The sequence below is a fragment of the Ranitomeya variabilis genome, chromosome 4 (genome assembly GCF_051348905.1).
Source record: "Ranitomeya variabilis isolate aRanVar5 chromosome 4, aRanVar5.hap1, whole genome shotgun sequence".
Lineage (NCBI taxonomy): Eukaryota > Metazoa > Chordata > Amphibia > Anura > Dendrobatidae > Ranitomeya > Ranitomeya variabilis.
The window spans coordinates 92,093,957-92,119,684 of record NC_135235.1 but is presented as its reverse complement, the minus strand read 5'-3'; the positions used below and the strand labels follow the sequence as shown (position 1 = coordinate 92,119,684).

The following is a 25,728-nucleotide window of genomic DNA, read 5'->3' as shown; positions in this document are numbered from 1 at the left end:
ATTAGGCTGCATCTCCACATAGCGGCCGTAGTGTGGCCAAACTCCTCGCCGACCTAATGAGCTGTGCAATTCACAACTGACAACAGCTGAAAGCTGTTTCACTGTTCATGTGCGCTTGGCAAATGCCCATCTTGTTGTAATTAGGCTGGCATCAGACAGCCGTATTGAATAACGGGCCAGTCGCATCCGCAAATAGCAGAAGTGACGGGCTCTGTGTGCTCCTCCGCTTTGTGGATAGGTGCAAAAGTTGCTTTTATATTGCATGCATATCCTGGTCAGTTAGGGTATGTGCACATGTTGCGGATTTGGCTGCGGATCCTCAGCGGATTGGCCGCTGCAGATTCGCAGCAGTTTTCCATGCGGCGTACAGTATCATGTAAACCTATGGAAAACCAAATCCACAGTGCCCATGGTGCGGAAAATACCGCGCAGAAACGCTGCGTTCTATTTTCCGCATGTCAATTCTTTGCACGGACTCCGCAGCGTTTTACACCTGCTCCTCAATACGAATCCGCAGGTATAAAACCGCAGGTGAAATCTGCACAAAAACCGCAGGAATTCCGTGGTAAATCCGCAGGTAAAATGTAGTGTGTTTTACCTGCAGATTTTGCTAAAACGGTGCAGAAAAATCTGCACACAAATCCACAACATGGGCACATAGTCTCAGACGGACCAGCATGGTGTATACTGTAGTTTTTTAGGTTTTTTTTTTCTTTTTGCAGACGGACAATCTGTTCCTGTACAGACCCATCCATGTGCTGTGGCACACTGGCTATTATGGGTCATTGTGCGGTCTATTGCACAGGAGTTGGCGGAATGCGTTTAAAACTATGTCCACCATCATGACCCATGGCCCCAAGGTACTGATATCAAATTGTGTCACTGCTGGGCAATATGGTGGGTGTACTCTTTATTGCATGCAGCAATGTATAATTATTTTAAGAAAGTGTTCACATGCAGCGGTCATGCTTCGACTTAACCACAGCAGCCCTCTGTCGCTCAGGTGTTTCTACAGTTTCTCTACACAATAACTTGAAGGTATGATCAGACCATGTCCCTGTACGGTCAGACAACCATTACACAGTACACAGAAGGGGCACATTTACAAGAGTGTATCAGCACAGGAACATTTCATTAAAACACATCAAGTCATGGAAACAATTATTCCAAAATCTATTGATTAAAATGAACTTTTCTCTGTGGGATAACCCCTTTAAACTTACTGAAAACTGCCATTTCCCTGCTAGAGTAATGTGCAAAGAAATAGACAACCGCAGCGGCACAGGGCGTTTAAGAGCTGCAGCATGACCCCTGCCATCTACAACCCACACAGCTCATCATTTCCAAGCATTGCTTTGGAGGCCTTTTATGCCTTGGTTGCCCTGCACAGTACCGCCGCCACCCTACATGTAATTACATGCCCGCTGGCAGGGTCGGAGTCGTCTCTTATATTAAATAGCAGAGGGAGACCCAATGCAATGAAAAGACCAGTGTCACAGATACCTGCCTTCCAATTGTCAGCATCTGCACACAATCCCTTGACTAGAAAGCATCAATGACCCATGTTTCTAAGGCAGACAACAGATGTGGAGCAAGGTCAAAACATATCAAATTACACAGTCACAGCTACAAGTGCCCACAGCTGTCCTCAGCTACACAAACTCTGTGTTGGCGACACACAAAGGCAAAGCCACTTCATCCGCACTATGTAACAGTAGGGATCGTACCAAACATTCCCATGCAAACCACAAGTCATTTTCCTCTATTTTTCCCCTAAATTTTATAAGAACAAGCGCTATTATGTACAACTGAATTGCTTTCTGTATTTTCAGGGATTTCCCCATCCTCTAAAACAATGGTATACCACTGAAACATGCAATTTTATTTTCAGTGGGGATCTGAGTGCAGCTTTTATTTTACATTCCTCTCTTCAAAAATGAAGGTTGCATTGGATTTTTTTTTTTTTTTTTTATAAGCTACTGATCACATGATTAAATCGTGCTGCAGTCATGGCAAAACAAAAAAAAAAAATGTGTGTGTGTGGGGGGGAATTGCACTGTAATACTTAAAGTGTTTCATAAATCCGGCCCCAGCATAAACTTGACAATTGAGTTTTATAAATTGGGGGCTAGAAGGCGGTGTGTCCCTATAAAGTCTCACAGTCCAATCCGTACCGACAGGGTCTTACTTGACACGCCACAAGTCAAAGAATGAGAACACTCAGTTCTCAATGTAGCCACAATTCTAGGGAGGAACTAATGCAGACTTCTGAGTTTGCAGTAGTGACACTAAACACAAGGTAAACAATAATAAATATTCTACAAATATATCTTTAATATCAAGGAGGTTCCATATTACTTTTTGCAAAAGCTTAAAAGATATTTAACCCCTTAACCCCCAGAGCGTTTTTCGGTTTTGCATTTTCGGTTTTCACTCCCCTCCTTCCCAGAGCCATAACTTTTTTTTTATTTTTCTTTCAATATGGCCATGTGAGCTTATTTTTTTCGGGACGAGTTGTACTTTTGAATAATACCATTGGTTTTACCATGCCGTGTACTAGAAAACGGGGAAAAAATTCCAAGTGCGGTGAAATTACAAAAAAAACGTGCAATCCCACATTTGTTTTTGTTTGGTTTTTTTGCTAGGTTCACTAAATGCTAAACTGACCTGCCAATATGATTCTCCAGGTCATTACGAGTTCATAGACACTAAACATATCTAGGCTATTTTTTTATCTAAGTGGTGAAAAAAAATTCCAAACTTTGCTAAAAAAAATAAATAAAATAAATAAATTAAAAATCAGCGTAATTTTACAATACCCGTACCATCTCCATTTTTTGTAACCTGGGGTTGGGCGAGGGCTTACCTTTTTGTGTGCCGAGCTGACGTTTTTAACGATACCATTTTGGTGCAGATACGTTCTTTTGATCGCCCGTCATTGCATTTTAATGCAATGTCTCAACAACCAAAAAAAACGTAATTCTGGCGTTTTGACTTTATCGCTACGCCATCTAGCGATCAGGTTAATCTTTTTTTTTTTATTGATAGATCGGGCGATTCTGAACGCGGCGATACCAAATATGTGTATGTTTGATTTCATTTTGAATGGGGCGAAAGGGGGTGATTTGAACATATATATATATATATATATATTTTTTTTATTTTTTATTTTTTTTAAACATTTTTTTTTATTTTTGGCATGATTTAATAGCCTCCATGGGAGGCTAGAGGCTGCCGGAACTTGGCTCTGCTACATAGAGGCGATGCTCAGATCACTCCTATGTAGTAGAATTACAGCCTTGCTATGAGCGCCAACCACTGAGTGGCTCTCATAGCAATCGGGCATCAACAACCATAAAGGTCTCAAGGAGACCTCTGGTTGCCATGCCGACGCACTGATGACCCCTGATTATGTGACGGGGTCACAGGCGAGTTCATTTCCGGCCAGAAGCGCTTGTTAAATGCCGCTATCAGAGTTTGGCAGCAGCATTTAACTAGTAAATAGGCGCAGGTGGATCGCAATTCCAACAGCTCAAAACAGCTGACATGTCCCAGCTTTGATGCGGGCTCACAGCCGGAGCCCACATCAAAGCGGGCGTACTGCCATCGGACGGAATAGGGGTTAAGAAGGTTATCGATGAAGTCATCATGAAGCACAAGCTATGGATAACCTGACAATACTATAGTGAACAACAAATCCCCACACACTTAAGAAGTTTTACCAAATTTGGAAGTTATCCCCTATACAAAGGTTTGAAAAGTTATTTCCTATCACTGTTGGGTCAAATGCTAGGAAACCCGCTGACCCCGAGAAAGGGACTCCAGCGCATGGCACCTCAGCTCCATTCATCTGAGACTGAAGGGAATAGCTGAACACTATACTTGGAGCTCTCAGTTTTTCATACGAATTCCTTTTGTTTGTTCCTCCAAGAGGAACAGAAAGCAGAATGTGCAAACGGAAGTGTGAACTTGGCCTTTAGGACTGTAGAACAAGTAAATCCAAGAGTAAAGCAGCTAATTCAGCTTACTACTGACTCCTACACACATGAAAAGAAAGGCTCAGTTGGATTCACCAAGTGTGTTCTCAACAGGAAGAGGGGAAAACAAGGCACCATCATAAACATCTGGTGGCTCATCACCTATGAGAACAAAATATGGTCAGGTTTGACAATGTTTTTCACCGGCAAACATCAACCTTTAGGGAAGGGCCAGGTTCATCTGACATTCATCTAATGTTCATGGCTAATCTTAGAATCAGAGTTACAAAACTGCCACAATGTCCAATGCCAGGCAAGGCTTGCTGGTGCTATGCACAAAATAGTCATGTCATTTATAGCAGCCTGTAGTCTGTCAGCGCTATCAGTAATCAGCGCCGACAATACAGGCTGCTGTACATGAAACACACTCATGCCATATCATGCAGGACTCCTTCAAATCCAAATTTTACATTCCCTCAGTTACAGAAGCATCATATGGCTAAGGCTGGGTCCCAACAAGTGTATGAAAAATGCCAGAAACGTTGGATAACCTTCATCCATCTGCATTTCCATTTTGTTACATGTTTTTATACATCAACAGTTTAAAATTAGAATCTACTCAGATAGTTTCATATTTTAAGAATTGTAATGTATCTGTAAAATTTAGATGCAATAGAAGCGTTCCACATCAGACCTGATTTTTTCTTAACTAAGGCTACTTTCACACTAGCGTCGGGCCGAGGTTCCCGACGCTAGCGTCGTCTCCGCCGCACAACGGGGGCAGCAGATGCATTTTTCCAGCGCATCCGCTGCCCCATTGTGAGGTGCGGGGAAGTGGGGGCGGAGTTCCGGCCGCGCATGCGCGGTCGGAAAAAGCGGACCGTCGGGAGCAAAAAACGTTACATGTAACGTTTTTTGCTCCCGACAATCTGCCACAGCACGGCGCAACCGTCGCACGACGGTTGCGACGTGTCAATGCGTCGCTAATGTTAGTCAATGCAGAAAAAAACGCATCCTGCAAGCACTTTTGCAGGATGCGTTTTTTCGGCAAAACGACGCATTGCGACATAATGCAGTTAACGCCAGTGTGAAAGTAGCCTAACAGAATTGAATAGGAGACTCATCTGACATACATGATGATTTTTTTTTTCCATATGGACAGTGTCACAGAAAAAAAAAAAGTTATCTAAAAAGCCCTACCAAACTGCATTGCTCACAGTGCTGTCAGATTTTAGCAGACAGCACACATCCATAATATAATTGCCATTGTTCTTATACAGAAATAGAGTGTTGTTAAAGGGAACCTGTCACCCCCCCCCTCCCCCCCAGGCGTTTGTAACTAAGAGAGCCACCTTGTGCAGCACTAATGCTGCATTCTGTCAAGGTGGCTCTTTTAGTTGGGGTCCCTGCGAACGCTGAACTATTCGTTTTTATAATTTGTCCCTCATACCTGTAGTTTGTCCGGGGTGCATGTCTTTTCCCCCCGGACAAAAACGCCACCCAGCCATCACTCATGCCCTCCGTGCTGGAGTGACGGCTGAGAGGCGTTTGTGCCGGGGGGGAAAAGACATGCCCCCCGGACAAACTACAGGTATGAGGGGCAAATTATAAAACATAGCTCAGCATTGGCAGGGACCCCAGCTAAAAGAGCCACCTTGACAGAATGCAGCATTAGTGCTGCACAAGGTGGCTCTTTTTAGTTAAAAACGCCTGGGGGGGGGGGGGGGGTGACAGCTTCCCTTTAATTACACCCATTGCTATACTAGAAGGTATTTCTATGTTCTCTTTTACAATTGGAAACAAACATACCTACTGTTCAATGTTCACAATGGCACATAATGTTGGCAGAAGTGGGCACTACCAGTGACAGCAAAGAAATCCGAATGGATTAAGTTGAGATTTATTCCAGGCTACTTAAAATATAAAAGTGGCTTTGCCAGAGTAAGGCCCAGTACACAACCTCCATACATCAGACATTATGCTTTTCTTTAAGCTCTCAGAACGAGAGGGCCGGGTTGTATGAATGACCCATTATGGATTCTTGAAATGGAAAGTCATGTCTCAATGGCTGCTAAACAGTACATTCTGAAAAACCTGAAATGCAAGATATAGAAAAAGGTTGTGTGCGCCACTACAAAGAATGTAGCAGAGCCGGTGAAGGAAATGGTGTGGTATTGGGCCTACATATGAAATAATGAAAAATACAGTAACAATAGCGTACTGCTCGGATGTAGATACCGGTTTTGATCGATGGCTACAGTTTATTTGCACTGACTATTGGGGGGTTGGTCTGAATCTGACCTGCAATCTTCCCAGATACCCAGGTTGCAGGTTCAGTTTTTGCCATATGCTTAGGGCCAATTACACAGATGTAATAAGCCCACTCCAACATCACATTTGCAAATCACTACCCAATTGATGGTGCAGTCACTGTAACCAACAATGATGGACACCATTTAATGCATTTCTAATGCTGCAGCAAAATCTGCAAGTACTACTAATTTCCTACATCAAAAATCAGCACAGATGGGCATCACGCTGGAAACTTCATTTTCGATCATCTCATTTTACTGGACTTGAGTCAAAAGCGCTATATGATTAACACACAAAAGAATGATTGCCTCACTTGCCATCATAGGCACACTGCGAGGAAAGTGAATAAAAATCTAAAGGAAGGAGTACAGAATGAAATGGCATTCATCAATGATGGAAACAAGCATGCAGCCCAACACATTCACAAACATTTTGCGGTGTTTTTCGTGCAGAAAGTCAGCTATGTATTAAAGGGCCACTGTCACCCCCTCCAGCCGTGATAAACTAAAAGCCACCTTGTGCAGCAGTAATGCTGCATTCTAACAAGGTGGCTCTTTTAGTTTTAGGTGCATGTATTACCAAAATAAAGCGTTTTATATTTTCGCCAAAATACCTTTCTTTCGCCAGGGAGGCAGGTCCTCACCCCCCTGCTTGTAACTCCACATTGCCGTCACTCAAATGTTCAGGGGTGCCGGGCACCGCCCCCTCAGCGCTGTTTATTCATGAAATCCGGCGCCTGCGCATCGCTGTTTGGTGCAGGCGCAGAGAGCTCTGGCTGTCTGACGTCACAGCCAGGCTTGCAGACTGCGCATGTGCGGCCACCCACCTTGGTAATCCCAGCCCCGCAGTGTGTTATGCATTATGCAGAGTGCGGGGCTGGGATTCACAAGCAGGGCGGCCGCACAGGCGCAATCTGCAAGCCTGGCTGTGACGTCAGACGGCCAGAGCTCTCTGCGCCTGCACCAAACACCGATACACAGCGTAGGCGCCGGATTTCATGGGCAAACAGCGCTGAGGGGGCGGTGCCCGGCACCCCTGAACATTTGAGTGACGGCAATGTGGAGTTACAAGCAGGGGGGTGAGGACCTGCCTCCCTGGCGAAAGAAAGGTATTTTGGCGAAAATATAAAACGCTTTATTTTGGTAATACATGCACCTAAAACTAAAAGAGCCACCTTGATAGAATGCAGCATTACTGCTGCACAAGGTGGCTCTTTTAGTTTATAACGGCTTGAGGGGGTGACAGTGGCCCTTTAAGGGTATGTGCACACATTAAGTATTTGCTGCAGAAATTTCTGAATCTCTTGGCAGGATAAACGCAGCGTAAAATATATGCCTGTTTTACGTAATTTTTTTGTTGCAGATTTTACCTCCGTGAAATCTGCAGCACACATACAGAATTGATGAGCTGTCGATTTCAATCTGCAATGAAAAAATAAGCAACATGTTTTTGAGTCTTCAGGAATCTCATTCATTTTGCTGGTACTAGGAAATCCTTCAAATTCTTTGACAAAACTGTAGAAACAACAAAAAAACTTAGTGTGCACAGGCCCTAACAGTTCAAGAAAAGTGGATCTAATTTCAGGAAAATTCTGCCCACCGTGCATTTAAAGATCCTGATGAGCTGGTTTTGGTGTGGTATTCCTTTATCTGCTGCCATGGGGAGCATGAAATTGCATTTCTAAGTGCAGAATCCCAGAATTTCTTCACTAAAAAATGATGCCTCAAATCTGCACCAAGAAATATATCATAAAAAGGGGAACCAGCAAGCATTAAAAACAGAACCATCAAAGCAGACTGCTATTGCAAAAAAAAAAAAAAAAAGTTTTCGGCAAGTGGTATCATGGCTTAGGACTCTCAAATCAGAGTACTTACCGTATATACTCGAGTATAAGCCGACCCGAGTATAAGCCGACCCCCTAATTCTGCCACAAAAAACTGGGAAAACTTATTGACTCGAATATAAGCCTAGGAAAATGCAGCAGGTACCGGTGAATTTCAAAATTAAAAAGATACTCCATACCGTTCATTATGGCCCCATAGATGCTCCACATAAAGCTGTGCCACATATAATGCTCTGCACCGTTCATTATGGCCCCATAGATGCTCCACATAAAGCTGTGCCATATATACAATGCTCTGCACCGTTGCCCCATAGATAGCTGTGCCATATATATATAATGCTCTGCACCATTGCCCCATAGCTGTGCCATATATGCTCTGCACCGTTGCCCCATAGCTGTGCCATATAGTGCTCTGCACCGTTGCCCCATACCTGTGCCATATATATAATGCTCTGCACCATTGCCCCATACCTGTGCCATATAGTGCTCTGCACCATTGCCCCATACCTATGCCATATAGTGCTCTGCACCGTTGCCCCATACCTGTGCCATATATATAATGCTCTGCACCATTGCCCCATACCTGTGCCATATAGTGCTCTGCACCATTGCCCCATAGCTGTGCCATATAGTGCTCTGCACCGTTGCCCCATACCTGTGCCATATATATAATGCTCTGCACCATTGCCCCATACCTGTGCCATATAGTGCTCTGCACCATTGCCCCATAGCTGTGCCATATAGTGCTCTGCACCGTTGCCCCATAGCTGTGCCATATAGTGCTCTGCACCATTGCCCCATAGCTGTGCCATATAGTGCTCTGCACCGTTGCCCCATAGCTGTGCCATATATGCTCTGCACCATTGCCCCATAGCTGTGCCATATAGTGCTCTGCACCGTTGCCCCATAGCTGTGCCATATAGTGCTCTGCACCATTGCCCCATAGCTGTGCCATATAGTGCTCTGCACCATTGCCCCATAGCTGTGCCATATAGTGCTCTGCACCATTGCCCCATAGCTGTGCCATATAGTGCTCTGCACCGTTGCCCCATAGCTGTGCCATATAGTGCTCTGCACCATTGCCCCATAGCTGTGCCATATAGTGCTCTGCACCGTTGCCCCATAGCTGTGCCATATAGTGCTCTGCACCGTTGCCCCATAGCTGTGCCATATAGTGCTCTGCACCGTTGCCCCATAGCTGTGCCATATAGTGCTCTGCACCATTGCCCCATAGCTGTGCCATATATGCTCTGCACCATTGCCCCATAGCTGTGCCATATAGTGCTCTGCACCGTTGCCCCATAGCTGTGCCATATAGTGCTCTGCACCATTGCCCCATAGCTGTGCCATATAGTGCTCTGCACCGTTGCCCCATAGCTGTGCCATATAGTGCTCTGCACCATTGCCCCATAGCTGTGCCATATAGTGCTCTGCACCGTTGCCCCATAGCTCTGCCATATAGTGCTCTGCACCGTTGCCCCATAGCTCTGCCATATAGTGCTCTGCACCGTTGCCCCATAGCTCTGCCATATAGTGCTCTGCACCGTTGCCCCATAGCTCTGCCATATAGTGCTCTGCACCGTTGCCCCATAGCTCTGCCATATAGTGCTCTGCACCGTTGCCCCATAGCTCTGCCATATAGTGCTCTGCACCATTGCCCCATAGCTCTGCCATATAGTGCTCTGCACCATTGCCCTATAGCTGTGCCATATAGTGCTCTGCACCGTTGCCCCATAGCTGTGCCATATAGTGCTCTGCACCGTTGCCCCATAGCTGTGCCATATAGTGCTCTGCACCGTTGCCCCATAGCTGTGCCATATAGTGCTCTGCACCGTTGCCCCATACCTGTGCCATATATATAATGCTCTGCACCATTGCCCCATACCTGTGCCATATAGTGCTCTGCACCATTGCCCCATACCTGTGCCATATAGTGCTCTGCACCGTTGCCCCATACCTGTGCCATATATATAATGCTCTGCACCATTGCCCCATACCTGTGCCATATAGTGCTCTGCACCATTGCCCCATAGCTGTGCCATATAGTGCTCTGCACCGTTGCCCCATACCTGTGCCATATATATAATGCTCTGCACCATTGCCCCATACCTGTGCCATATAGTGCTCTGCACCATTGCCCCATAGCTGTGCCATATAGTGCTCTGCACCGTTGCCCCATAGCTGTGCCATATAGTGCTCTGCACCATTGCCCCATAGCTGTGCCATATAGTGCTCTGCACCGTTGCCCCATAGCTGTGCCATATATGCTCTGCACCATTGCCCCATAGCTGTGCCATATAGTGCTCTGCACCGTTGCCCCATAGCTGTGCCATATAGTGCTCTGCACCATTGCCCCATAGCTGTGCCATATAGTGCTCTGCACCATTGCCCCATAGCTGTGCCATATATGCTCTGCACCATTGCCCCATAGCTGTGCCATATAGTGCTCTGCACCGTTGCCCCATAGCTGTGCCATATAGTGCTCTGCACCATTGCCCCATAGCTGTGCCATATAGTGCTCTGCACCGTTGACCCATAGCTGTGCCATATAGTGCTCTGCACCGTTGCCCCATAGCTGTGCCATATAGTGCTCTGCACCGTTGACCCATAGCTGTGCCATATAGTGCTCTGCACCATTGCCCCATAGCTGTGCCATATATGCTCTGCACCATTGCCCCATAGCTGTGCCATATAGTGCTCTGCACCGTTGCCCCATAGCTGTGCCATATAGTGCTCTGCACCATTGCCCCATAGCTGTGCCATATAGTGCTCTGCACCGTTGCCCCATAGCTGTGCCATATAGTGCTCTGCACCATTGCCCCATAGCTGTGCCATATAGTGCTCTGCACCGTTGCCCCATAGCTCTGCCATATAGTGCTCTGCACCGTTGCCCCATAGCTCTGCCATATAGTGCTCTGCACCGTTGCCCCATAGCTCTGCCATATAGTGCTCTGCACCGTTGCCCCATAGCTCTGCCATATAGTGCTCTGCACCGTTGCCCCATAGCTCTGCCATATAGTGCTCTGCACCATTGCCCCATAGCTGTGCCATATAGTGCTCTGCACCATTGCCCTATAGCTGTGCCATATAGTGCTCTGCACCGTTGCCCCATAGCTGTGCCATATAGTGCTCTGCACCGTTGCCCCATAGCTGTGCCATATAGTGCTCTGCACCGTTGCCCCATAGCTGTGCCATATAGTGCTCTGCACCATTGCCCCATAGCTGTGCCATATATGCTCTGCACCATTGCCCCATAGCTGTGCCATATAGTGCTCTGCACCGTTGCCCCATAGCTGTGCCATATAGTGCTCTGCACCATTGCCCCATAGCTGTGCCATATAGTGCTCTGCACCGTTGCCCCATAGCTGTGCCATATAGTGCTCTGCACCATTGCCCCATAGCTGTGCCATATAGTGCTCTGCACCGTTGCCCCATAGCTCTGCCATATAGTGCTCTGCACCGTTGCCCCATAGCTCTGCCATATAGTGCTCTGCACCGTTGCCCCATAGCTGTGCCATATAGTGCTCTGCACCGTTATTGCCCCATAGCTGTGCCATATAGTGCTCTGCACCGTTGCCCCATAGCTGTGCCATATAGTGCTCTGCACCGTTATTGCCCCATAGCTGTGCCATATAGTGCTCTGCGCCGTTATTGCCCCATAGCTGTGCCATATAGTGCTCTGCACCATTATTTCCCTATAGCTGTGCCATATAGTGCTCTGCACCGTCCATTATTGCCCCATAGCTGTGCTGCTGCAATAAAATAATAAAACACATACTCACCTCTCTTGCAGCTCCTCGGCGCCATCTTCCCGGCGTCTCTCCGCACTGACTGATCAGGCAGAGGGCGGCGCGCACACTATATGCGTCATCGCGCCCTCTGACCTGCACAGTCAGTGCGGAGAGACGCCGGGAAGATGGCGCGACGCCCGGCGTGTGGAACGAGGGAAGGTAAATATGCGATACTTACCTGCTCCCGGCGTCCCGCTCCTTCCCCCGGACAGCTGGTCTTCGGTGCCGCAGCTCTTCCTCTATCAGCGGTCACCGGCACCGCTTCATTAGAGAAATGAATAGGCGGCTCCGCCCCTATGGGAGGTGGAGCAGCCTATTCATTTCTCTAATGAGCGGTCCCACGTGACCGCTCAGGGGAAGAGGCTGCGGCACCCGGAGACCTTGGGACAGGCAGGGGGAGCGCCAGGATCGCCGGAACTAGGTGAGTATATGACAGTGCTCACCCGCCGACCCCACCACCGATCATGACTCGAGTATAAGCCGAGAGGGGCACTTTCAGCCCAAAAATTTGGGCTGAAAATCTCGGCTTATACTCGAGTATATACGGTACATAGCTACAAATGCACAGTGAAACCTCTCCAAATGACCACCTCTTATCCAGACCAAGTAGCCAGCGACATTTCCAGCCCAACTATAATTTGCAGGTACCAGCCACCTTTACGGCCTTAAGGATATGTACACACGTTGCTTTTTTAATGCAAGTTTTCAACTGCATTTTACTGTACCAGCAAAGGCTATGAGATTCCCAAAATCTCAATCACACACACTGGTGTTTTTTTTCCCCTGATTTTAGGAAAACTACTGTGTTCTTGAAAACTGCAGCATGTCACTTCTTTCAGCGCTTTTGCAGCATTTTTTTCACCCATAGAAAGCAATGAATAAGTGCAAAAACAAAGCAAATACGCAGGTATCGGCTTTTGCTGCAATTTGGTGCAAAAACCTTAAAGAAGTTGCATCAAGATTTTTGGGGGGCACTAAAATATTACCATGCACATCAGACAAGAAAAAGGCAGCAAAACCTGCTTTATGTAAGCAGCTTCTTTGAGCAGGTTTTGACAACAGGAAAAAAGAACACACCAAAAACGCAACGTGTGACTACGGCCTAAGAGGGGTTTCATTCTTAGTTTATACTTGGCTTTTCTCTAATTTGCCAACAACTTCCTAAATTAACTATAGAGCACGCTTCGCACAGATCCATCATGCGATCAATTGATATGTATCAAAGATATAATTGAAAGTATTCTCTTGGTCTTAAAGGGACTCTGTCACCTGAATTTGGAGGGAACAATTTTCAGTCATATGGGCGGGGTTTTCGGGTGTTTGATTCACCCTTTCCTTACCCGCTGGCTACAATATTGGATTGAAGTTCATTCTCTGTCCTCCATAGTACACGCCTGCGTAAGGCAAGATTGCCTTGTGCAGGCATGTACTACGGAGGACAGAGAATGAACTTCAATCCAATATTGCAGCCAGCGGGTAAGGAAAGGGTGAATCAAACACCGGAAAACCCCACCCATATGACTGAAAATTGTTCCCTCCAAATTCAGGTGACAGAGTCCCTTTAACAGCACAAACCACATGCGTGGTTACCAGAAACGTTGTTCTAAAGTTGTAATTAACTACAAATTATATACAGCAGTGTACGAGTGGCCCAAAGACATCCAAATGTGCGTGACAAGGTGGTAGCTTTCTGTATTTCATATCTTATTTGGAAAGTAGACGGATTACCACCAAACGAAATGAGCGGCTGCTTTACAGCCAAGTTCACATGTGTAGGAGGGATGTCAGGCACGTCTCCCTGAGAGCAACCATATTGAGAAGCAGTAAAGCCGAGCCTTTATACTAAGTTCTCCTACATGTATAACAAAAGAAAAAAAGAAAATCACTCTTCGGCCACGTGCACACGTACAGTTTTTCTCAGCAAAAACCAAACCAGGATTGAGTGATAAATGCAGAAGTGGTGCACATGTTTCTATAATACCTTTCCTCAGACTGCCCCATTCTTGATTTTGGATTACAAGTACGGATGTGAAATACTGACCATATACTGAACATGTGAACGGGGACTTTAAATGAGAACTAAATTTAGACAAATTTAATACCCCTAAATAAGAGTCATGGCATTTTGCAAAAAAAGCAAACAAAAAATGGTGGGCCGCAGACCATTATGCTAATGATTATACAAATAGTGACACCTAACTATTTTACTCCTTGGCAGAAAATGATTCTAAGGCCATGTGCACACGTTCAGGATTGTTAGCGTTTTTTTCGCGTTTTTTCGCTATAAAAACGTGATAAAAACGCGAAAAAAAACGCTTACATAAGCCTCCTATTATTTACAAGGTATTCCGCATTTTTGGTGCAAATGTTGCGATTTTTTCCGCGAAAAAATCGCATAGCGGAAAAAAAAGCAACATGTTCATTAAAAATGCGGAATTGCAGGGATTCCGCACACCTAGGGGTCCATTGATCTGCTTACTTCCCGCACGGGGCTGTGCACACCATGCGGGAAGTAAGCAGATTATATGCGGTTGGTACCCAGGGTGGAGGAGAGGAGACTCTCCTCCACGCACTGGGCACCATATAAGTGGTCAAAAAATAAGAAATAAAATAATAAACAGTCCTATACTCACCCTCGATGTCTTGCCGCCTCCTCGCACGCTGCCGTTCGGTTTCTGTACCTGGTGTGCGCTGAAGGACCTCGCCGAATGACGTCACTGTCCTGTGATTGGTCGTGAGCGGTCATGTGACCGCTCACGTGACCGTGACGTCACGGGAGGTCCTGTGCGCACAGACCAGCTATACGGAACGGACGCCGGTGAGATGTCTGGGTGAGTATAAGCATTTTTTTATTTTTTTTATTATTTTTAAACATTCTATCTTTTACTATAGATGCTGCATAGGCTGCATCTATAGTAAAAAGTTGGTCACACTTGTCAAACGCTATGTTTGACAAGTGTGACCAACCTGTCAGTCAGTTTTCCAAGCGATGCTACAGATCGCAGGGAAAACTTTAGCATTCTGCAAGCTAATTACGCTTGCAGAATGCTAAAAAAACGCGAAAAAAACGGAAAAAAAACGCAAAAAAAAAAATGCGGATTTCTTGCAGAAAATTTCCGGTTTTCTTCAGGAATTTTCTGCAAGAAATCCGCAACGTGTGCACATACCCTAAGAGTCAGGAAGCATGTACTACTATTATGTGCCATGTAGCAACCACAAACCCTGGTAACCAAATCAAGCAGCTCCAGAAGCAGAATTAAAAATTCTCATGCAAAGAGCTGTATTGTACAAAAGTATAAAAATGAACCAGTAGAGGGGGCATGCATTGGTGCCGCTCTACACCCATCCATTCAGGAATCTGCAGAGCAGGAACTGTGGCATTCCCCACCACCTACAGTATTACCAAGGTATCTACTTCTAGGAAAGAGGAGATTTCGCTTAGTAACACAAGTAAAATAATCTTTGATTTTAACTTGATTATTCTAGGAGAAACACCTTTGTATACTATAATAAAAGCTCCTACTCCAAATGTTCAGTAACAAGAGGTCAGTTCATCCGTTATTTGACATTGTGGGTTTTAGAATCAAATTGCTGAAAAAAAAAGTACATTTTAAAAAGGCCACTCCGCCTCCCCGATAAATGCTTGCATTTTCCATGAACTATTTCAGATGTTCTTCTGTTATTCCTCCTGGACAATCATGAAAAAGCTGACAAGTCAATGTTGTAGATCCACAGTAGTGGCACCAACTGAATAATGTCACTGTCTGCAGGGACAATCTCTCCCGCCCCCCAATCTGGCAGCAGCCAGCTGTCAATTTACTCTAATTTCTAGGAGGAATAATAGAGCAACGTCACAAAACACTGAGTCCTCTTTAAAGGGTCATCATTGCTGACGCTGGAAGCAGTCTCTGTATTCAGACCAATCTAAAAGAAAACTTAACACTAGGCAAAAATGTTTAGTTTTCCTTCCTGTGTGACTTCCAAGATACAGTATGAGCTACCTTGCAATCAGTACTGTAGACACTACCTCCAGTATACATCACATGTCACTGGTGCTGACATTTCTGCAATACAGAAGCCGGACGTAAAGAACTTATTATAGACAGCAATAGAGAAAAAAAAAAAAGTCAGAAACATATTTGAACACAATAAGCACCTGGCTACTTCAGCTTTGCATTACATATCCAGCAAGTGGCTCATACATTTGCATGGGCAAAGTAAAACCCATGCATGTGCTGAAGACAAGCACAAATTCACATGTATGGAACTCATTTTACATTGAAGACATTTCTGAAACAAATCTTCCACACTTAGAATATACCCTTTCCCTCAGACCTGTAAAGAATGGCTAGAATATGGCAGCACAAACTAAAATTATGAGGTTCAAGCAACCTGACTATAGATTGATTCCTTGGGTAAGTTGGGTTCCCCAGGAGCATGGTGGTTACAAGTATTGTGGCCGGACTATGGCCATGTTAAACAGGCAGCGTGATTCTCTGCACAGAAATCTATGATCTCATCCATTAAAGCTGCGACCTAATGACATAATGCAGAAATGGCAACACACCTAGGATGTGCACACAGCAAGAGTTTCATTTCTGCACAGGAGCCAGGCACATTAGCTACCAATCACAGGGGCACGGTACAACATTCAGGAGTCGACTTTGACAACTATATGTATGATCATGATATCGAGAAAGGGGGGAAAAAAAAAACAAACAAAAAAAAAACAGTTTACTAGTGTGACCACAATACACCACTGATAGAATAAACAATCTCTGTATAATCAAAAATATGTAAACGGTAATAGAATTGGAATAAGTCGTGGCCCTTCTCTTCATCCCATCATTAAAATGGCTGCATATTAGTCAACTGGTAAGACTGTAGCCTTCTCGCCATTTAGCGTGCACAATAGCATTGAGAGAAAAGTGGAAGAAATACTATGACGTCACCTCAAAAGATGTGCACCGGACTCATTCACTGACAAGTAACACCAATGGAGAAGAGACTGAAATCATGTGAAAAGCCGATATATCCTACAAAGAAACGAACACTTAAATAGAGGGGGGAATCAGTATCTGGATTACAGCCACAGCAACTAGCTATCCTCCACCAAGGGAATGAAAAATGACTGCAAGGAATCTGATGCAATCCTTGTACGTGCAGTCTTAATTTTCATTTTAATCTGATCTGTGACTGAGCTTAGGCCTCAGCAACAATGGATGATTCTCAGCCCCTGAATGATCTGGGAGAGACTGAAAACCCAGACGGAGAATGAAGTGGTTTAAAAAAAACATTTCTACTAATGCATCATGAGCACCCAACACCCTAAAAGAGAAGTGCAGCAGAAAAGAGGACGACAGCTAGGACAAAATATGTAAAAACCCAAAGAACTGAGGGACAAGTCTTGCTCTGCATTGAGCAAGTGTCACCATTCATACAAGTGTATATTGAACCACAGATCAGTCTTAAATCTCCATGCCCAGAGCAAAGACAAGAGGCCCAGACTGCCAGACAATGATCTGCCACGCAATAACCTTTATACAATGCACCGTGATTGTCAGGAAGCATAATCTCAGTATCGGCATGTGTTAACGTATGAAATCTGACCACCAGCAGGTTTTCCAGCTATGAATTTGGCCACCATAAGCTGTACACCAAGTCAATCTCACCCTAATTTTGCAGTACTGGTGAAAATCTTTGCCTCTACAGTGACAAGTCTATCTGACCAGCGTAATTATACGAAAAGAAAAAGAAACTCAAAAAACAAGCAAGCAATACAATACTGTATAAGCCTTTTATGGGAAAAGTTGTTCCAATCATAGAAAACCATAGCAAAATCCGAGTTGTCTAACTGAATAGCTGACCATCTGTCCAATTACTAGGATGTATCCACAGCTCAGTACTGGGGGGTCTGAACAGGGCACCTGCTACCATACAACTATAGGAACAGATAGCACCTGGAGGAACCTTCAGACTAATCTGCCCCCAAAAAAAGAACAGGCAAGAGCCCTACATCAAAAAAAAAAAAAAAAACTAAACTGCAGAAAATATAAAAGCCCAAATTCAGTGAGCGGTGCATAGTGAAAAAATACAAACCAGTACCATCTTCCATGTATCCGACCTCCCACATCACCACAAATAATGGCACACAGAATTTAGGCTAGTACTAGGGATATGGACAATGTTTTAATAGCTCAAAGCCAACTATTCCAGGTTAAAAAAAAGTTGCCTTTGGGCAGAAAGCCAAATTTATACACTTACTGCTGCAGAACTTTTGGGGGATGCTTTCCATTGAGTACATGAAGGCTCCGCTCTAGTATACTAAAACCAACAGGATTTTTTTTTCCACATGGTGCCATCAGCTTGGTACATGAAAAGGCCAAAAGCCCCCTCATTACAGCATTGGCAACATAGAAGCAACTTGTCAGAAACCCAATGGCATCAGAGTGCAACCTGACTTCACATTGACCCTTTAAAGGGAAAAAAAAGACAGCCTCAAAGAAAACCTAAAATTTCTCCAACATAGAGTCTCCACAAAGCATGAATCAGCCCCCATACAGGGGTCACACACAACACCGCCTCCTGCAAAACAAAGAAAAAGTATTTTGCTACAATAGTTGTAATAAGAAAAATCTAAAATGTTACGTTGTAAAGTGATCGGAAAAGTAACCACTGAGATCACCGCAGGAATAGAGCAATGCATTCACATAACAGGGCCTACAGCACCAGCAGAAAGCAGCTACTGTCCGCTGTTATCAGCCACACCAGGCTGCCAGAGGGGATCTGACAGGAAGTCCAGGAATCCCATCTGCCCCATGATCACCGCTGACACCTGGCTATGCCCTGGGATAATATACAGATTACAGTCTAATCCCCCCAACTCTACATAATCCCCCCATTATAGGGAGACCCGACCCAAGCACAGCACCCCCTGCCCTATGCCTGACCGAGAACAGAGCGGAGATGATGGGGGTTGTTGTGCGCTGCACAGAAATGGATACAGGTCAAGTCCAAGTCGAATCCATCCTCCTGGTATCGCCTTTTGTTCCTGCTGACGAACTCCTTGATGATGGCGGTCATGTCGGGGAGCCTGGGGGTGGGGAAGAAGGAGGAGAGGGGGGCTGAGAGGTGCTGCTGGTGGGGGGCAGCAGCGGCCCCGGCTCCGGGATCTGCCTCCTCTCCCCGGCCGTTCAGGTCCCCTCTCCGCCCCCTTCTCCTCCTCCTGCTGCTGCTCCGGGGGCTGCCGGGGGAGGCCAGAGTCTGGCCGGAGGGGGCGCAGGAGAAGCGGGGGATGCGGCCTACTCCCAAGTAGAAAGCCCTGGTGAAGTCTCGGGGTACAAGTCCTTCCCTGGTCTCCCCTCCGCCCCAGCCGGGCTCGGTGTGCTGCTCCACAGGGTAAAAGCGGGGTCTCCGTCCTCCTCTCAGGCGCTCGGTGCCGGCTCTCCAGGTCGCTACGCAGCCGGTGCAGGACGGCCCGCTGTGCTCGGTGCAGGAGCCCGCCTGCCGCGTCTCATGTCTCCGCCGCCGCACGCTCAAGCTCCCATCATGGCTTCCCAGCGAGAGTCGGCGAACGAGCAACGACGCGTATCCCTCCGCGGGCCAGCACTCAGATCACTCCGCCGGCCTCACACAACATAGTCCTTGCCTCCTTCCTTCCCCTCACCACTTCTTCTCATCCGTCAGCCGAGCCGTTACCGTAAATCTTCACAGACAAACCCTTTATTCTATCTCAGAACTCAATCCGTGTGCCCGGACAACGGGACGATCTGGAAAAGTGGAAGGATTCCACGTTTGCTGCGGAAGGATTTTTTTCGTTAGTTTTCATAGGCTGGGACTATTTTTTGTTCCTTGAGGAGGGGGAGTCACGTGGTACATAAGTGGGGAACTTTTGCAAAATGTCATTTTTTTTCTGCACTTCATTTCCCTCTCTTCCTCTTGCTTGTAGAAAGAAAAAAAAGTGAGAGGCCTTTTTTTCTGTTACACTGAAGCTTTGGGGGAGGGGGAAGGTTTCTGCAAAGGGAAAAAAGTGAACTATACATATCTTTTACAGTGTTTGCCAGGGTGTCAGCTTATAAACTTAGAATTAGATTTATTTTATTTTGGGAGACATATAATTGTAGCCTGGGACGTCTCCTAATATCATTACATTGCATTACTGGAATTACTTCATTTGCTGCAACATTTCCCAGGTTATTCGCACAGAGGGGCCGTGTGTCTGCGTCTCTCATCATTGAAGGGGGCCAGCCTTTCTTCACATAGAAAAATAATGCCCCCCAAACCGCACCACTGCCATTGTCAGTGCCCCCCAAACCGCACCACTACCATTGTCAGTGCCCCCCGAACCGCACCACTGCCATTGTCAGTGCCCCCCAAACCGCACCACTGCCATTGTCAGTGCCCCCCGAACCGCACCACTGCCATTGTCAGTGCCCCCCAACCGCACCACTGCCATTGTCAGTGCCCCCCGAACCGCACCACTGCCATTGTCAGTGCCCCCCAACCGCACCACTGCCATTGTCAGTGCCCCCCGAACCGCACCACTGCCATTGTCAGTGCCCCCCGAACCGCACCACTGCCATTGTCAGTGCCCCCCAACCGCACCACTGCCATTGTCAGTTCCCCCCTCAACCGCACCACTGCCATTGTCAGTGCCCCCGAACCGAACCACTACCATTGTCAGTGCCCCCCGAACCGCACTACTGCCATTGTCAGTGCCCCCCGAACCGCACCACTGCCATTGTCAGTGCCCTCCAACCGCACCACTGCCATTGTCAGTTTCCCCCTCAACCGCACCAGTGCCATTGTCAGTGCCCCCGAACCGCACCACTGCCATTGTCAGTGCCCCCGAACCGAACCACTACCATTGTCAGTGCCCCCCGAACCGCACTACTGCCATTGTCAGTGCCCCCGAACCGCACCACTGCCATTGTCAGTGCCCCCGAACCGCACCACTGCCATTGTCAGTGCCCCCCGAACCGCACCACTGCCATTGTCAGTGCCCCCCGAACCGCACCACTGCCATTGTCAGTGCCCCCCAACCGCACCACTGCCATTGTCAGTGCCCCCCGAACCGCACCACTGCCATTGTCAGTGCCCCTGAACCGCACCACTACCATTGTCAGTGCCCCCCAAACCGCACCACTGCCACTGTCAGTGCCCCCCAACCGCACCACTGCCATTGTCAGTGCCCCCGAACCGCACCACTGCCATTGTAAGTGCCCCCCGAACCGCACCACTGCCATTGTCAGTGCCCCCCGAACCGCACCACTGCCATTGTCAGTGCCCCTGAACCGCACTACTACCATTGTCAGTGCCCCCCGAACCGCACCACTGCCATTGTCAGTGCCCCCCAACCGCACCACTGCCATTGTCAGTGCCCCCGAACCGCACCACTGCCATTGTCTGTGCCCCCCGAACCGCACCACTGCCATTGTCAGTGCCCCCCGAACGGCACCACTGCCATTGTCAGTGCCCCTGAACCGCACCACTACCATTGTCAGTGCCCCCCGAACCGCACCACTGCCATTGTCAGTGCCCCCAAACCGCACCACTGCCATTGTCAGTGCCCCCCGAACCGCACCACCGCCATTGTCAGTGCCCCCCGAACCGCACCACTGCCATTGTCAGTGCCCCCCAACCGCACCACTGCCATTGTCAGTGCCCCCCAACCGCACCACTGCCATTGTCAGTTCCCCGCTCAACCGCACCACTGTCATTGTTGGTGCCCCCCCCAACTGCACCACTGCCATTGTCAGTGCCCCCCAACCGCACCACTGCCATTGTCAGTGCCCCCGAACCGCACCACTGCCATTGTCAGTGCCCCCCGAACCGCACCACTGCCATTGTCAGTGCCCCCCGAACGGCACCACTGCCATTGTCAGTGCCCCTGAACCGCACCACTACCATTGTCAGTGCCCCCCGAACGGCACCACTGCCATTGTCAGTGCCCCCCGAACGGCACCACTGCCATTGTCAGTGCCCCCCGAACCGCACCACCGCCATTGTCAGTGCCCCCCGAACCGCACCACTGCCATTGTCAGTGCCCCCCAACCGCACCACTGCCATTGTCAGTGCCCCCCAACCGCACCACTGCCATTGTCAGTTCCCCGCTCAACCGCACCACTGTCATTGTTGGTGCCCCCCCCCAACTGCACCACTGCCATTGTCAGTGCCCCCCTCAACCGCACCACTGCCATTGTCAGTGCCCCCCGAACCGCACCACTGCCATTGTCAGTGCTCCCGAACCGCACCACTGCCATTGTCAGTGCCCCCCGAACCACACCACTGCCATTGTCAGTGCCCCCCGAACCGCACCACTGCCATTGTCAGTGCCCTCGAACCGCACCACTGCCATTGTCAGTGCCCCCGAGCCGCACCACTGCCATTGTCGGTGCCCCCCCAACCGCACCACTGCCATTGTCAGTGCCCCCCTCAACCACACCACTGCCATTGTCAGTGCCCCCCGAACCGCACCACTGCCATTGTCGGTGCCCCCCCAACCGCACCACTGCCATTGTCAGTGCCCCCGAACCGCACCAGTGCCATTGTCAGTGCCCCCCAACCGCACCACTGCCATTGTCAGTTCCCCCCTCAACCGCACCTCTGCCATTGTCAGTTCCCCCCTCAACCGCACCACTGCCATTGTCAGTGCCCCCGAACCGCACCACTGTCATTGTTGGTGCCCCCCCCCAACTGCACCACTGCCATTGTCAGTGCCCCCCTCAACCGCACCACTGCCATTGTCAGTGCCCCCCGAACCGCACCACTGCCATTGTCAGTGCCCCCGAACCGCACCACTGCCATTGTCAGTGCCCCCCGAACCACACCACTGCCATTGTCAGTGCCCCCCGAACCGCACCACTGCCATTGTCAGTGCCCTCGAACCGCACCACTGCCATTGTCAGTGCCCCCGAGCCGCACCACTGCCATTGTCGGTGCCCCCCCAACCGCACCACTGCCATTGTCAGTGCCCCCCTCAACCACACCACTGCCATTGTCAGTGCCCCCCGAACCGCACCACTGCCATTGTCGGTGCCCCCCCAACCGCACCACTGCCATTGTCAGTGCCCCCGAACCGCACCAGTGCCATTGTCAGTGCCCCCCAACCGCACCACTGCCATTGTCAGTTCCCCCCTCAACCGCACCTCTGCCATTGTCAGTTCCCCCCTCAACCGCACCACTGCCATTGTCAGTGCCCCCGAACCGCACCACTGCCATTGTCAGTGCCCCCCGAACCACACCACTGCCATTGTCAGTGCCCCCCGAACCACACCACTGCCATTGTCAGTGCCCCCCGAACCGCACCACTGCCATTGTCAGTGCCCTCGAACCGCACCACTGCCATTGTCAGTGCCCCCGAGCCGCACCACTGCCATTGTCGGTGCCCCCCCAACCGCACCACTGCCATTGTCAGTGCCCCCCTCAACCACACCACTGCCATTGTCAGTGCCCCCCGAACCGCACCACTGCCATTGTCAGTGCCCCCCAACCGCACCACTGCCATTGTCAGTTCCCCCCTCAACCGCACCACTGCCATTGTCAGTTCCCCCCTCAACCGCACCACTGCCATTGTCAGTGCCCCCGAACCGCACCACTGCCATTGTCAGTTCCCCCTCAACCGCACCACTGCCATTGTCAGTGCCCCCGAACCGCACCACTGCCATTGTCAGTGCCCCCCAACCGCACCACTGCCATTGTCAGTTCCCCCCTCAACCGCACCAGTGCCATTGTCAGTGCCCCCGAACCGCACCACTGCCATTGTCAGTGCCCCCCGAACCGCACCACTGCCATTGTCAGTGCCCCCGAACCGCACCACTGCCATTGTCAGTGCCCCCCAACCGCACCACTGCCATTGTCAGTTCCCCCCTCAACCGCACCACTGCCATTGTCAGTGCCCCCGAACTGCACCACTACCATTGTCAGTGCCCCCCGAACCGCACCACTGCCATTGTCAGTGCCCCCGAACCGCACCACTGCCATTGTCAGTGCCCCCGAACCGCACCACTGCCATTGTCAGTGCCCCCCGAACCGCACCACTGCCATTGTCAGTGCCCCCCAACCGCACCACTGCCATTGTCAGTTCCCCGCTCAACCGCACCACTGTCATTGTTGGTACCCCCCCCAACTGCACCACTGCCATTGTCAGTGCCCCCCTCAACCGCACCACTGCCATTGTCAGTGCCCCCCGAACCGCACCACTGCCATTGTCAGTGCCCCCCGAACCGCACCACTGCCATTGTCAGTGCCCCCGAACCGCACCACTGCCATTGTCAGTGCCCCCCGAACCACACCACTGCCATTGTCAGTGCCCCCCGAACCGCACCACTGCCATTGTCAGTGCCCTCGAACCGCACCACTGCCATTGTCAGTGCCCCCGAGCCGCACCACTGCCATTGTCGGTGCCCCCCGAACCGCACCACTGCCATTGTCAGTGCCCCCCTCAACCACACCACTGCCATTGTCAGTGCCCCCCGAACCGCACCACTGCCATTGTCGGTGCCCCCCCAACCGCACCACTGCCATTGTCAGTGCCCCCGAACCGCACCAGTGCCATTGTCAGTGCCCCCCAACCGCACCACTGCCATTGTCAGTTCCCCCCTCAACCGCACCACTGCCATTGTCAGTGCCCCCGAACCGCACCACTGCCATTGTCAGTGCCCCCCGAACCACACCACTGCCATTGTCAGTGCCCCCCGAACCACACCACTGCCATTGTCAGTGCCCCCCGAATCGCACCACTGCCATTGTCAGTGCCCTCGAACCGCACCACTGCCATTGTCAGTGCCCCCGAGCCGCACCACTGCCATTGTCGGTGCCCCCCCAACCGCACCACTGCCATTGTCAGTGCCCCCCTCAACCACACCACTGCCATTGTCAGTGCCCCCCGAACCGCACCACTGCCATTGTCAGTGCCCCCGAACCGCACCAGTGCCATTGTCAGTGCCCCCCAACCGCAGCACTGCCATTGTCAGTTCCCCCCTCAACCGCACCTCTGCCATTGTCAGTTCCCCCCTCAACCGCACCACTGCCATTCTCAGTGCCCCCGAACCGCACCACTGCCATTGTCAGTTCCCCCTCAACCGCACCACTGCCATTGTCAGTGCCCCCGAACCGCACCACTGCCATTGTCAGTGCCCCCCAACCGCACCACTGCCATTGTCAGTTCCCCCCTCAACCGCACCAGTGCCATTGTCAGTGCCCCCGAACCGCACCACTGCCATTGTCAGTGCCCCCCAACCGCACCACTGCCATTGTCAGTTCCCCCCTCAACCGCACCACTGTCATTGTTGGTGCCCCCCAACCGCACCACTGCCATTGTCAGTGCCCCCCACCTGGACCACTGCCATTGTCAGTTCCCCCCTCAACCGCACCTCTGCCATTGTCAGTTCCCCCCTCAACCGCACCACTGCCATTCTCAGTGCCCCCGAACCGCACCACTGCCATTGTCAGTTCTCCCTCAACCGCACCACTGCCATTGTCAGTGCCCCTGAACCGCACCACTGCCATTGTCAGTGCCCCCCAACCGCACCACTGCCATTGTCAGTTCCCCCCTCAACCGCACCAGTGCCATTGTCAGTGCCCCCGAACCGCACCACTGCCATTGTCAGTGCCCCCCAACCGCACCACTGCCATTGTCAGTTCCCCCCTCAACCGCACCACTGTCATTGTTGGTGCCCCCCAACCGCACCACTGCCATTGTCAGTGCCCCCCAACCGGACCACTGCCATTGTCAGTGCCCCCTCACCCGCACCACTGCCATTGTCACTGCCCCCCCCCCCAACAGCACCACTGCCATTGTCAC

General features: G+C 49.6%; 1 protein-coding gene across 1 annotated transcript in view; it reads right to left on the bottom strand.

Annotated features, from left to right (window-relative positions):
- PTEN (phosphatase and tensin homolog) overlaps window positions 1–19,518 on the bottom strand; it is a 76,850-nt gene extending 57,332 nt beyond the window's left edge. The window contains exon 1 of the mRNA XM_077258904.1: window positions 18,929–19,518. Coding sequence (XP_077115019.1) covers window positions 18,929–19,007 — 79 coding nt within the window. The 5' untranslated portion in view covers window positions 19,008–19,518. The remainder of the gene's footprint in view (window positions 1–18,928) is intronic.
- Between the last annotated feature and the right edge of the window lie 6,210 nt (window positions 19,519–25,728).